Source organism: Anguilla anguilla, chromosome 14 (assembly GCF_013347855.1).
Source record: "Anguilla anguilla isolate fAngAng1 chromosome 14, fAngAng1.pri, whole genome shotgun sequence".
NCBI lineage: Eukaryota > Metazoa > Chordata > Actinopteri > Anguilliformes > Anguillidae > Anguilla > Anguilla anguilla.
Window position 1 is genome coordinate 40960915 of NC_049214.1, and position 13640 is coordinate 40974554.

Genomic DNA, 13640 nt, shown 5'->3' on the forward strand with positions numbered 1-13640 from the left:
TGCATCAAATGGTGTAATGTTTATGGGGGAGGGGCAAACTACAGGAGCACATCACAAAACTTCTAGATTAATGTTGCACTTTGCATGTGATGCAAAACCAATTTTAAACCAAAATGGCATAGATTCGAGCAAGCGCTGCAGTGATTGCTTTCACGAGACTTTTGCGGCGAAGGGGTGGAGTTTGTAGTAGTACGTCACCCCCTCGTGATCACCGCAGCCATATTGAAGGATATGTACAACAACGAATGTTTCCCTTGACTATTTTTATTGGAATTTGGAATCATTTTTCTTTTGTAAAATCACTAATAGGCTTGTCAACTATTTGCAAAGCGTCAGTCACGGGACACCAACATCTGGCACACGGCGTCCCTATCTGACTGTCGAAAGTTTGGAACCGGAAGGTTAAAATTGTGTAAGTGAGCTTGCCTGTGGTGATGCCATATTTTTGTTTTTCAGATCCTCATATTTTACTGCTTGTTTACACTCTATACGACCTTCTTACTCCCCGAAAAACCGTAATAATATGTCCAGTATACGTGGCGATGGATCACGCTTAATCTAAATTCTAATTTTACCGTCTATTTTTTAATTTTATTTTTTTAATTGTAATCAAATTTGGAAATACTGTTACGCCTGATTGATTGTACTTTGCTGGCAACAGCGTAGTCTGTATTACGTTCTGTATTACGTTGGTGATCGGTCTGAAGTGTTTCTGTGAAAGTCACACGTCCATTGCGCAACGGTTAACTCGCTTAGTCACTGCACGTGATTTATTATTATAAACTTCACCATCTGATCGCAATGATTGAGCAATATGCTGCATTGCTTGGCGTTTCATCCGAGCAGCTAGCTAGCTAGCAACGTTGCATAACGTCGGTTTGTTGAAGTTACTCCAAGAACTTTGCGGGTTAGTCGTTATACAGCTAGTTTACTGCAGGGCGTGTGTTCATTTAACCAGCTAGTTAGCGTTTTTTTTTTAAACAATAGAAGCAAGTAGCCCAAGTATCCGAGTCAGTTTTACAACACGTCAATAAATCAATCTACAAAATCTCCTTCCTCTTTCAGAGCTCTGGTTTGCCTACGATGGCTTCTCGGAAGAAGGTACTTCTTAAAGTGATAATCCTTGGGGATTCGGGGTGAGTAAGAACCTCTGTGACAGCAGCGTTTCACATGGGAAAGTGTGTTTTTAAAATACGCCCTGCTCAAATAATAAGCAGTCACACTGACACCACGTATTCTTCTTGACACGTAAAGCGTTGATATTGAAGCCATTCGTGCTAATGCGCATCGCTCAGTTGTGGCAGAGCCTGTTTGAGTACCACTATTGCAGTAATCACTCTAGGGCAGATCCCTAGCAATTCTTCGCAAAGCAATTCTTCAACGTACATTTGACTCTCACAATTATTCTTCGGCATTTAGAAGATTTCCTGGTGTTTTATACATTTACTCTTTAATTTCTGTTTAACAGGAATGGCTAGAACATAAGATTCCAAAGGCTAATCTCATCCCCACACCACATCAGTATGTGGGAGTAAACTACTTTTATATTGGTTAAATGTTGTCAATAAACACCAAGTTAAAAAGAATATATCAATTTAGAATTTGCGTTTTTGATTTTGTGTGTTTGCCTCTGTGTGTGTGTGTATGTGTATGTATGTACGTGCGTGCATGCTAGTGTTGCACGGTATACCGAGGCTTCAGTAGGCCTACTTTTTCGGTACTTAAAAAAACGGTTCAGTATTAGAATTTTCCCACGTTCGGTACTTTTTATCTTTAATGTAAATTCCAGTGAAACTTGTCTCCCGCATTACTGATTGAGAGGAAGAAAGGTGTGATTTGTGTGAATCTTCGCTAGATGGCAGTAGCAACTAAGGTAGTCAAGTCAGGTGACTTGTGCATTCACTCGTTGATACAGCGCAAGCTTCGACTCAGTTCATTTCAGTAGCGACTAGCCTGAGAGAGACAGAAAAGTAATGCCTCAGACTCAACATGATCTGATTTGGAAAGATTCTATTTCTGTTATTTAATATGGTGTTGTTCTAACACTATACTATAGGTATTCTAATTTGGAAATATTTTATTATAGGAAGATGCTGTATTGTTATTAAAATATGCTATTTTTAGATCTATTTTAAAGTGAAATACCTGTTTAAAGATTCTTTAATTTACAATTGTTTAATTTTTGATTATATATATATATATATATATATATATATACAGTGGGGTCCAAAAGTCTGAGACCACATTGAAAATCTCTAATATTTTCACGTAAACCTGGAAATAATCAGAAAGTTTGAGGATTCAGAAACATTTAAAAACACAAGAAATTATGACATGTAAAATGAAGAAGAAATATTTAAGATTCTGCACTACTTCTAGGTCAGCAATCAAATTTAAGCAAATTTGTGGCATTGACCAACTTAACTGCTTTGTACAAAAGGTCAGATGTCCTTGAGTTGTATCCCTTCCGTTGAAGCATGCATTCAGATGACACTCAGGTGGATTTGATCTACTCATCAGAGGCTCGTTCAAGTAACTCAATTTGCAGCTAGTGTTCACCTGTTATAAATATGGCTGTGCCTCAAGTTTCCAGCAAATCATTGCTTACTAAGTAGCATTGTGATAGTGGGAAACATGGCATCAGAACTAAGTGAAAATGTCAGAAGTCAAATTGTTATTCTAAGCAAAGAGGGGCTTTCTCAGCGTCAAATCATGGCTAGACTAAAGGTTTCTAAGGGAGCAGTGCATGGAACTCTAAAACGCTTTGCAGAAACTGGATCAGTTGTATCCAAATAACGATCAGGAAGACCAAAAGTGACCACACCATCAGAAGATCAATACATCAAGCTTAGTTCCCTGAGAGATAGAAAAGCAACTTCATCACAGATACAGAATTTGATAAATAAAGAACGCAAGACTCCAATCAGCAAAAGTACTGTCAAAAGAAGGCTGTCTTGTAGTGGTCTCAGAGGACAAGTAGCAGTTTCTAAACCACTTCTCAGGAGGGGAAACAGGGCCAAACGCTTGGGGTGGGCTAAGAAATACCAGCATTTCACGGTGGATGACTGGAAAAAAGTCCTATTTACTGATGAATCCAAGTTTGAGATTTATGGCAGTAACAGAAGGGTGTATGTAAGGAGACGAAAAGGAGAGAGAATGATAGCACAGTGTATCAAATCCACAGTGAAACATGGTGGTGGGAATATTCAAGTCTGGGGGTGTTTTGCCTACTCTGGAGTTGGACACCTGCACCAAATTGACTACACCCTGACCAAGGAGAAGTACCACTCCATTCTTCAGAGACATGCTATACCCTCTGGTTTGCATCTTTGTGGAGAAGGATTCATACTGCAGCAGGATAATGACCCCAAACACACCTCAAAGCTTTGCAAGAACTACTTGAAGATGAAAGAAGTCCAAGAAGTCCTGACTGTCATGGACTTTCCTCCAGTCACCTGACCTCAACCCCATTGAACATTTATGGGGGCACTTGAAGACTGAGAAAGCCAAGCATTCTGTGACATCACAAGAAGCTCTTTGGAACATTGTCAAATCATGCTGGGATAACATGGGTCATCAGGTTATGCACAAACTTGTGGAGTCCATGCCAGCTCAAGTGCATGCTGTCATTAAAGCAAAAGGGGGACATACCAAATACTAAGGTATTCTGAAGTTCATGTACATTTTTCAAAAATTCAACTTTTCACTCAAATTGTTAAGCTGATATTATCATTTGTAATGAAAGAATTAGTATTACATTCAAAACAAATGCAAAATAGAAATATCTTGACTAGTGGTCTCAGACTTTTGGACCCAACTGTATATATACACACACACACACATTTCTATTGTTTAGTGTTCTAACACTATAGGCCTATGCTTATTAATATGTTGAACAGGCTTCAACTTCAAGGTTGTTCATAAACCAGGTTGTTAATACACCGTCAATTCGAACCTGGTATCGGTATTAGTCAAAATTTTGGTATCATGACAACACTAGTGCATGCACAGTGAAATGCTATCTTTCTCTATGTTCAGGGTGGGGAAAACCTCTCTGATGAACCAGTATGTTAATAAGAAATTCAGCAACCAGTACAAAGCCACGATCGGAGCGGATTTCCTCACCAAGGAGGTTATGGTGGACAGTCGACTAGTCACCATGCAGGTCTGTCTGTTATTTCAGCAGGATGTCACTCTCTTACATGCTGTTGTATTTGTATGCAGTGATTTATGTTGTATGGTATCCTATTTTACTTGTATGGTCCTTTTTTATTTAATTGTATATTTTATTTCTGTAAAGCAGTTTGGGTTAGACATGCATGAGAAGAGCTTTATAAATACACTGTATGTTCACCTGTCCCCTGTGTGCCTACACTTATTATGATGGAGCACAAAACAGCACAGCATTGTGTTATTATCTGGATCAGCGTTGATCTGATGCTTTATAACCCAGATGTGTGTCAGCTGAAATTGTGACTCTCCTTCTTTTTCCATTGTGTGTGTGTGCGCGTGCGTGCATATGTGTATGTGTGCATGCATGCGTGTGTGCGTGTATGTATGTGTACATGCGTGTATGTGTGCGTGCGTGCATGCATGCATGCGTGTGTGCGTGTATGTATGCGTATGTGTGCATTCGTGTATGTATGCGTATGTGTGCATGCGTGTATGTGTGTGTGCGTGCATGCATTCGTGTGTGCGTGTGTGTGTGTGTGTGTGTGTGTGTGTGTGTGTATGTATGTATGTATGTGTATGTGTGCATGCGTATCCCTATCAGATCTGGGACACAGCAGGTCAGGAGCGTTTCCAGTCCCTGGGCGTGGCATTCTACCGCGGGGCAGACTGCTGCGTGCTGGTGTACGATGTGACCGCACCCAACACCTTTAAGACCCTGGACAGCTGGAGGGACGAGTTCCTGATCCAGGCCAGCCCCCGCGATCCTGACAACTTCCCATTTGTGGTGCTAGGCAACAAGATCGACCTGGAGAACAGGCAGGCGAGTGCACAAACCAGTGGCCCTTTGCACCTGGAAGTGCATGCAAGCAGAGCAGCAAGCACTCTTATTTCTGCCTGCTCTTCGGTGTTTGGCCATGGGCTTTATTAGGCTAATGATACATGGCTGTTCTTTGCTTGTGAAATGATTATACAGTGTCTTCAGAAAGTACTCGGATTTTTAAAATAAAAAACTGAAATATCACATTTACATAAGTATTCAGACCCTTTGCTGTGACTCTCAAAATTGAGCTCAGGCGCATCCTGTTTCCATTGATCATATTTGAGATGTTTCTATAACTTGATTGGAGTCCACCTGTGGCAACGTCAATTGATTGGATATGATTTGGAAAGGCACACACCTGTCTATATAAGGTCCCACAGTTGACAATGCATGTCAGAGCAAAAACCAAGCCGTGAAGCCAAAGCAATTGTCTGTAGACATCCTAGACAGGATTGTGTCGAGGTACAGATCTGGGGAAGGGTACAAAACCATTTCTGCAGCATTGAAGGTCCTGAAGAACACAGTGGCCTTCATCATTCTTAAATGGAAGAAGTTTGAAACCACCAGGACTCTTCCTAGAGCTGGCCGCCCGGCCAAACTGAGCAATCGGTGGAGAAGGGCCTTAGTCAGGGAGGTGACCAAGAACCCAATGGCCACTCTGAAAGAGCTCCAGAGTTGCTCTGTGGAGATGGGAGAACCTTCCAGAAGGACAACATCAGTAAAAGACACACGACAGCCCGCTTGGAGTTTGCCAAAAGGCACCCAAAGGACTCTCAGGCCATGAGAAACAAAATTCTCTGGTGTGATGAAACTCTTTGGCAAAATGCCAAGCGTCACGTCTGGAGGAAACCAGGCACCGCTCGTCACCTGGCCAATACCATCCCTACGGTGAAGCATGGTGGCGGCAGCATCATGATGTGGGGATGTTTTTCAGCGGCAGGAACTGGGAGACTAGTCGGGATCGAAGGAAAGATGAACAGAGCAAAGTACAGAGATCCTTGATGAAAACCTGTGCCGGAGCACTCAGGACCTCAGACTGGGGCGAAGGTTCACCTTCCAACAGGACAATGACCCTACGCACACAGCCAAGACAACGCAGGAGTGGCTTCGGGACAAGTCTGAATGTCCTTGAGTGGCCCAGCCAGAGCCCAGACTTGAACCCGATCGAACATCTCTGGAGAGCCCTGAAAATAGCTGTGCAGCAACGCTCCCCATCAAACCTGACAGAGCTCGAGAGGATCTGCAGAGAAGAATGGGAGAAATACACCAAATACAGGAGTGCCAAGCTTGTAGTGTCATACCCAAGAAGACTCGAGGCTGTAATCGCTGCCAAAGGTGCACAAAGTAAAGGGTCTGAATACTTGTGTATTTGAAAAATATTTATGTATTTGCAAAAATGTCTAAAAACCTGTTTTCTCTTTGTCATTATGGGGTATTGTGTGTAGATTGATGAGAATTAAAAAGGAATTTAATCAATTTTATAATAAGGCTGCAACGTAACAAAACGTGGAAAAAGTGAAGGGGTCTGAATACTTTCCGAAGGCACTGTATCTGATGATGTGTTGGAACCCCAATAAGTCTGTCATCGACATTATGAGGCTCCAGGTATTTTGGAGAAACAGGTGCTGTTATGTGTGTGCGTGTGGGCGAGCGTACCTGTGTGCAAGACAGCGTTTTTCACACGGTGTTCTGTCTGCAGGTGACAGCAAAGCGAGCGCAGGCTTGGTGTCAAAGTAAGAATAATATTCCCTACTTTGAGACCAGCGCCAAGGAAGCTATCAACGTAGAGCAAGCCTTCCAGACCATCGCACGCAATGCACTCAAGCAGGTATACACACACACACACCGTCAAGCCGGTATATACACACCTACACACACGCACACTTTCACGCCGGTATACACACACCTTCAAGCAGATATATACACATACCCAAATATACAAATACACCTTCAAGCAGGTATATACACAGATATACACACACACACCTTCACGCAGGTATACACACACCTTCAAGCAGGTATATACACATACCCAAATATACAAATACACCTTCAAGCAGGTATATACACACATATACACAGACACACCTTCACGCAGGTATACACACACCTTCAAGCAGGTATATACACATACCCAAATATACAAATACACCTTCAAGCAGGTATATACACATACCCAAATATACAAATACACCTTCAAGCAGGTATATACACCTTCAAGCAGGTATATACACATACCCAAATATACAAATACACCTTCAAGCAGGTGTATACACACATATACACACACACACACCTTCACACAGGTATACACACATACACACACACACCTTCACGCAGGTATACACACATACACACCTTCAAGCAGGTATATACACACACACACACCTTCACACAGGTATACACACATATATACACACACGCACACCTTCAAGCAGGTATATACACACAAACGCACATCTTCAAACAGGTATACACATGGTTGGTACACACACATGCGCTTGTACACACGCACATATATGCTTGTTCAAACAGGTATGTACATATACACACACACAAATCTTCGCACAGGTACACAAACACACATACACGTGCCTTCAAGGAGGTATACACACACACCTTCATGCAGGTATACACATATACACACACACACTTTCATGCAGGTATACACACATACACACACACCTTCAAGTAGATATACACATACACACACACTTTCAAGTAGGTATACACACATACACACACACACCTTCAGACAGGTATACACATATACATACACACACCTTCAAGTAGGTATACACACACACACACACACACACACCTTCAGACAGGTATACACATATACACACACACACACCTTCAGACAGATATACACATACACACACCCTTTCAAGTAGGTATACACACATATATACACACACACACACACCTTCAGACAGGTATACACATATACGCACACACACACCTTCAGACAGATATACACATACACATTTAGACAGGTATACACATGCTTGTACACACTAGGGATGCACCGATCCATTACTCAGTATTGGTATCGGTCTGATACTGGCCAAAATCACTGGATCGGATATTGGAGAAAAAAAAGTATAATCCGATACGATCCATTAGCCTGAACTATCACGTAAATGCTTAAAGAGCATATTGCAGGTTGGAGACCCCAGTGAAGTGTAGGAAAATGATGTAGGAACTAGATTTTCGTTAAAAATATACATATATATATATATATATATATATATATACACCCTACAGTTATTTCTGGAGTCGTTTTTGTGAGAAAATTATACTTCCGCATCTAAAAATGCCAAAACGGAAGTGACGTAACAGAAGGGAGAGCGGTCAAGTTGAACAATAAAGAAGAATGGATCTCAACGCTAGTTTTTGACTCTGAAGAGGTTGTAAATGTTTATGCAAACGCATACGACGGACCGCAGCCTTATAATTATGAGCCTGCTAGGCGACCAGGGTTCGAAGGAAAAATGGTCAGAGGAGAGAAATTGAGTTGTGGTATGAGGAGAACCAGTGGAGAACTGGGCAGGTGTCTTGGTGAGTGACCAGCGTTAGCTTATAGATATACCACTAACCTATTTAAAGACACTCAATTTAAAAAATAATGTATATAATTGAAATATTTTTAGCAGTAATACTTACATAGCAATGATGAAATCTTATGTTTTCGGTAGATAGAGGCAGAAAAATGTTTGGGTAAACTACCCCTTTAACAGCTCAGTTGTTTAAAACACGGTATCGGCAGATACTCAAGGTTGCGGTATCGGTATCGGACATGAAAAAGTGGTATCGAGCCATCCCTAGTACACACCCATGCACTTGCTGTCCCTTTAGCTAGAATCAAATGCATCCCAGCAGTGACAGAGAAGAGCTGAAAATGGCCTTCTGCTCAGGGGTTCACACCACAGTGGAGTCATGATGCTTGAAATGACTGTTTGCCAATGATGTGCGCTTGTTGTGATCTGGACTGTGAAAAGCCATCATGTCCGAGTAAACTGCCCCCTTCCTCTGGCTTACAGGAGTCTGAGGTGGAGTCCTACGATTTCCCTGATCAGATCAAACTGAGCGATGACAAACCAGCCTCCGCCAACGACAGCTGCAGCTGCTGAAAATGACAGGACCACAGAGAGAGAACAGGAGGGAGAGAGGAAACGGAGAGAGTAGGTGGATGTGGGATGGAAGGGGAGAGAGAGGGGGGGAGAGAGAGAGCAAGTATGGGGTATGGGAGGGGAGGAAGAGAAGTTGTTGTTTATGAATTGCAGGGGCAATTTGACACCCCTCAGCTTTACCCCCTTTTTGATTGTAAATGGCAAGTGAAAAAAAAACGTTCCTGTATTTTTACTCCCCAAAGAGAACGAAGTCAAACCAGAGGAAGCAGAGAGGCCCATTTGCTCAGCCTCCTCCTGCAGTGTCAAGATGTTTAAACTTTTCAGAACTGCTTCAGAAACTACCGATAATCCTGTGTTCCCTCAACATTAGCCCTTGTTTTTGCTGGTATTATTGCTTTTTATTTTTTGAAATATTTTTGTTATACATGTGGATTATGCCCTGCCTCCACTGTGTCCGTCCGTCCGTGTCTCTCTCGTCATCGGCCTTCATCTCAGCGTTTTCCCTTCTCTGTGGCGTACGTGTAGCCGTTATGGCACTACTGCACGCCCTGGGGTGCCCAAGAGCTCTGTGCTTCTGAGATGCAGCTTCAGCCACGTGCTCAGTCCGGACCAGCCCGCAGGCCCTAGACAAAACGAGCAGGCGGAGAGTGGGCCAGAAAGCTGGGAGGAAGAGCTAGCCGGAGGAATAGCACCACACTGGGGTAAAGTTTTAAGTTGCTAAACGGAGACACGCATCTCTGTGTGTTTAAACTTTTCAGCTGATACACAGACGCGCATCTCTGTGTGCGTCCGTGGCCGTCTCTGATTGTAGGTGGGTGGAAGGAGCTGGGCACTGGCTGAGGGGAAACTGGCAGCCCTGTGGTGCGCGGGGCTTGGGATGAAGGGGCTCCTGCAGAGAGTGCAGAGCAGGACGAGTTTGGTTTGAGGATGGTCGATCAACTGCCCACCCTGTATCTGGCACATCAGCAGGAGAAATGGCAATACCAGGAGACCGTGGGGCAGTTGTGGAGTAGATGCAATAATTACAGCCCTTTACAGCCTTTGTACTAATGACTGCTTTTGCTGTCAGCATGTGCACCGTGTAGCTCCTTTAAGTGCCGGGGCTGGGGATTTATGTGCAGAATATAAGCCCAGGACAAAGTCTCTCCTACTCTACCACCCCCCTCCTGCCTCCGCTCTCATTTGTGTGATTATACCTCAGCCAGGATGGAACTTGGGAGGAGCTCAGGCTCAGTTTCGATGTTTCCTGGAAGACTGAAGATGCTGCACGCTTGTCCAAGGCGCTCCACCCCCTGCCATTTGGTCTGGCTACGGTCTGGTGGTGGTGTGTGCCGGGCTTATGCAGGGTATCTTGTATACGCCCAAAGGAGAGAACCGCGAGAAAACAGGCTGGACTGCATTACTCAGATACACACAAACATACATTCTGTTTTGCTCAATCTTTTCAGTCTTTGTTTTGCCTTTGTATTTTACCGTTATTAGTTATACTTGTATAAATATGTATATTTAAATATATCACAATTTAGAATGATTTGATATGTACAATACCAATTATGAACTCAAATTTGAACATGAGTAGAACATTTTGTCTGAACAATCATGCTGTATTAATATATTATATTAATATAATTTACTTGACAAGATCAAATTAAATAAAAGCTTACATATATGACAGATATGGATGTGCTGTGTTTAGTGTGTTTAGTCTGCTTTTTTTGTTTTTCTGTTAGTTCACTTAATTTCTTGGTGACAACTCAGGGAAAAATGTGAGCTGGTCTAAATGTCAATTCAGACTTATGGAAACTGTTGCAATTTACGCAGAACCTAGCCCAAAACTTGCTTATGTAAAAAAACAAAAAAACAAAACAAAAAGAATTGTTTACGCAAGTCATTGTTGACTAGAAACATGAAAGGCTAGCTGAAACCACATGACATTGATAAGTGATTAATTGTATTTATCTTGCATTCCAATAGAAACTGCTAATAATGTATTACATTTTTTTACACAAAAACTAACCATAGTAATACAGATAGTACATTTGCAGTATAAAATATTGTTTTTGTATTATATTTACATGCCAAAAAAAATGACACACCGCAGTTATTATTCAAAGGAAATGTGCAGAAAGAGTAAGTTTGTTCAGTGCGTTCTGTTTGAAAAGGAGGACCTGGTTCCAGCCCTCCTGCAGAACTCTCAATCTTTCCCATTTTGGCCGTTCCCTCTTCTTCCTGTTCCTTCTTTCTGTCTCACCATCCATTGGGTTACAGTTGGTCAGAGAGGTAGATAAACGACCAACACATCCTGCAATAATGTACACCTGTGGCCCGTCTAACTGAGCTATCTACTCAGTCAGGGAGTTCTGCCCTGGCTTGGGGGGGGGGGAGGAGTTACAGGTTAAACAGATGGGGGGTGTTACAGGGTAAGTGGGGGCCCAAACTCCTCCATGGTTTCCAAAACAAGCGCCAGGTGATCCAGAAAGGACCCAACTGATACACGGAGGATCCGAGCCTCATCTGCAGTCCATTTCCTGTGACAGGTGAGATATGAAAGGGTAAATACTCTAACTGGGTTACAGTTATTTAAGAAAAAAATTGCTGGTTTCACCTCTCACTACATCCTTCAGCTCCTCATCCAGCCAGTGATCTCCAAAATGAGCAATATTTTAGTCTGCTTTCTGATAAGTAGTTTAAAATATTGGTATAACCAGAGTATCCAAAACACAACAAGTCCATGCTTTCAGTGAACTATATATTCACTAAAAAGTGAGCATGCAACTACACTGTTCTATAACGTTTGTGAATACTCGACTTATTTGTGTAGGATATCCTGAAAAGCGCTGAACTCTCCGCACGGGCACAGTGCACCCCCATACACGAAACGACATACCTGCCTTCATAGAAGCTATTCAGACATGCGTTGTGCTCAGAGACTGTAAAAAATAGGTTGTGCTCGACGATGCCAAAGCAATGCCCACCTGGGCACCTTCGGATAAATTGTTATAATTTCCCCAACGTTAGATACCAGCAAAAAGTCACAACACATCACTCACACAGACATGGCGTTATCTGAAACAGAAAGATCCTTGCTGATTCCGCCCTTGCGCGGCTCACGGTCCGGTAACAGAGATCGCAGCGCAATGTTGGCTTCTCGAGCCGACGGGAACGGGACAAGCAGGGAACGAATTCGCTGTTAAGGAAGAGTAGCAAGCACCTAGCTTTCCCTCCAAATGATCAGACAATTATTTCAGCACTGTGTCTCCAGATCATTTGGGCGAACTAGCTAGCTGGCAAACAAATGTGTATTATGACAACACAATCAAAACCAATAAAAATATGGCGCACATTATTTGGCACTCACACATAACGCACAATTTCATAAACCAGATTTGATCATGATAGTTAGCCTACTTAAGGATACAATTCCAGTTTACCGGGATATTCGTTGCAAGGCGCCGCCATGTTGATTTTGCAATTATGCAAATTTAACTGGATAGGCAAGCACGCCTTCAGCTAACCTAAGCTTGTGAAGTCCCGGAAGTAAGCATGTACTGCGCATGCTAAGGGAAAAACGTTGGAGCTCCAATTAAAATAAACGGGGAATGTCAAACCTTCGAAGGCAAATAAAAGTTAGCTGGTGGTATTCTGAAACTCGTTTAACGATCGTCATGTTTCATATGAAAAGCAGATTGTAAAAATATGTAATAAAACATGTACATTTTCATTAATATTTTCCGAAGACCCCTGGACCAAACAACAATTGCTTCACAAACTGCTACATATGCTGACATTTATGATCACAAAAAATTGACCGATGAGGCTTTCTTCTGGTAGTTAAATCGCCTTGGTTTTCTACATTGAATTCAGTGGGCAGCAGGCTCTTGTGCCCTCAACATGCGCAGAAGAGGCTGTTCCCCCTTACTTCCTAGGCTTCAACCACTGAACTGTATAAGAACAAGAAGGCTAACGTGGTAACATGGTTCGATACTTCCGCATGTGGCACCGCCGCAGGATGGCCAGGCAGATTCGATACGGTCCGGAAATAAAATTATATGATGAGGCTGCCTTGTATTTCCTATGAGAGTTGTAGAAATTCAACAAACTCGCTCCTGCGCGAATTATACAAGAGCTCACACTGAGATAATCAATAGAAGCAGGCGATAGCATTATACATTTTTCCTGTAGCAAAAACATTTTTGTCTGAACAGAACAGAGAAAACTATGACCAATTATCACAGTTTGTAGTCCTAAAACCCGGAAGTAAGTTAGCTTTTTTGAGCCATGGAGTTCTCTCGTCAGATTTCCAATTCATTTTTCGCAAAGGTATTCCGTATTTTTGCCGAAAATAAGGTCTGCGATGAACGTAAGCCTGATAGCACCACGTTTTGTTCTACGAGATAAGTGACACCCATTGATATCACTACAATGGATTTCAAAGCTGTTCTGTGCTTTTAAAGTAAGTAGCTATATTGAAACTACAACAATGGTCGCTTTCTGGCAACGGCCACTCAAGT

At 42.4% G+C, this 13640-nt stretch overlaps 2 protein-coding genes across 5 annotated transcripts; one reads left to right on the plus strand and one right to left on the minus strand.

Annotated features, from left to right (window-relative positions):
* The first annotated feature begins 199 nt into the window (after positions 1 to 199).
* zgc:100918 (uncharacterized protein LOC449549 homolog) lies at positions 200 to 10805 on the plus strand. Of its 4 annotated transcripts, XR_004762417.1 has the most exons (7): positions 200 to 412; positions 1066 to 1136; positions 4039 to 4165; positions 4775 to 4993; positions 6693 to 6821; positions 9040 to 9830; positions 9941 to 10805. XR_004762417.1 is itself a non-coding variant. In XM_035392319.1 (6 exons), exons 2-6 carry the CDS (start codon positions 1084 to 1086, stop codon positions 9127 to 9129), a joined length of 618 nt encoding a protein of 205 aa, XP_035248210.1. In that variant the 5' UTR covers positions 200 to 412; positions 1066 to 1083; the 3' UTR covers positions 9130 to 10805. The 4 variants fall into 4 exon arrangements, 3 of the variants coding, with proteins under 3 accessions (XP_035248210.1, XP_035248211.1, XP_035248212.1); XM_035392319.1 differs by having other exon boundaries at positions 9040 to 10805; XM_035392320.1 differs by lacking the exon at positions 200 to 412 and adding an exon at positions 514 to 907 and having other exon boundaries at positions 9040 to 10805.
* Positions 10806 to 11002: 197 nt separating this feature from the next.
* LOC118213072 (EKC/KEOPS complex subunit Lage3) lies at positions 11003 to 13062 on the minus strand. Its single transcript, XM_035391720.1, has 3 exons — positions 12548 to 13062; positions 12180 to 12308; positions 11003 to 11657 (listed from the first exon to the last, which is right to left on the minus strand). Exons 1-3 carry the CDS (start codon positions 12586 to 12588, stop codon positions 11543 to 11545), a joined length of 285 nt encoding a protein of 94 aa, XP_035247611.1. The 5' UTR covers positions 12589 to 13062; the 3' UTR covers positions 11003 to 11542.
* Positions 13063 to 13640: the final 578 nt, after the last annotated feature.

Coding starts and splice junctions, on each gene's coding strand:
- zgc:100918 (XM_035392319.1), top strand. CDS start 1,084: ATGGCTTCTCGGAAGAAGGTACTTCTTAAAGTGATAATCCTTGGGGAT. Junction 1,137..4,038: donor ATAATCCTTGGGGATTCGGG/GTGAGTAAGAAC, acceptor CTCTATGTTCAG/GGTGGGGAAAACCTCTCTGA. Junction 6,822..9,039: donor CACGCAATGCACTCAAGCAG/GTATACACACAC, acceptor TCTGGCTTACAG/GAGTCTGAGGTGGAGTCCTA.
- LOC118213072 (XM_035391720.1), bottom strand. CDS start 12,588: ATGGCGGCGCCTTGCAACGAATATCCCGGTAAACTGGAATT. Junction 12,309..12,547: donor TATCCCGGTAAACTGGAATT/GTATCCTTAAGT, acceptor ACAGCGAATTCG/TTCCCTGCTTGTCCCGTTCC. Junction 11,658..12,179: donor TCAGATAACGCCATGTCTGT/GTGAGTGATGTG, acceptor CACCTGTCACAG/GAAATGGACTGCAGATGAGG.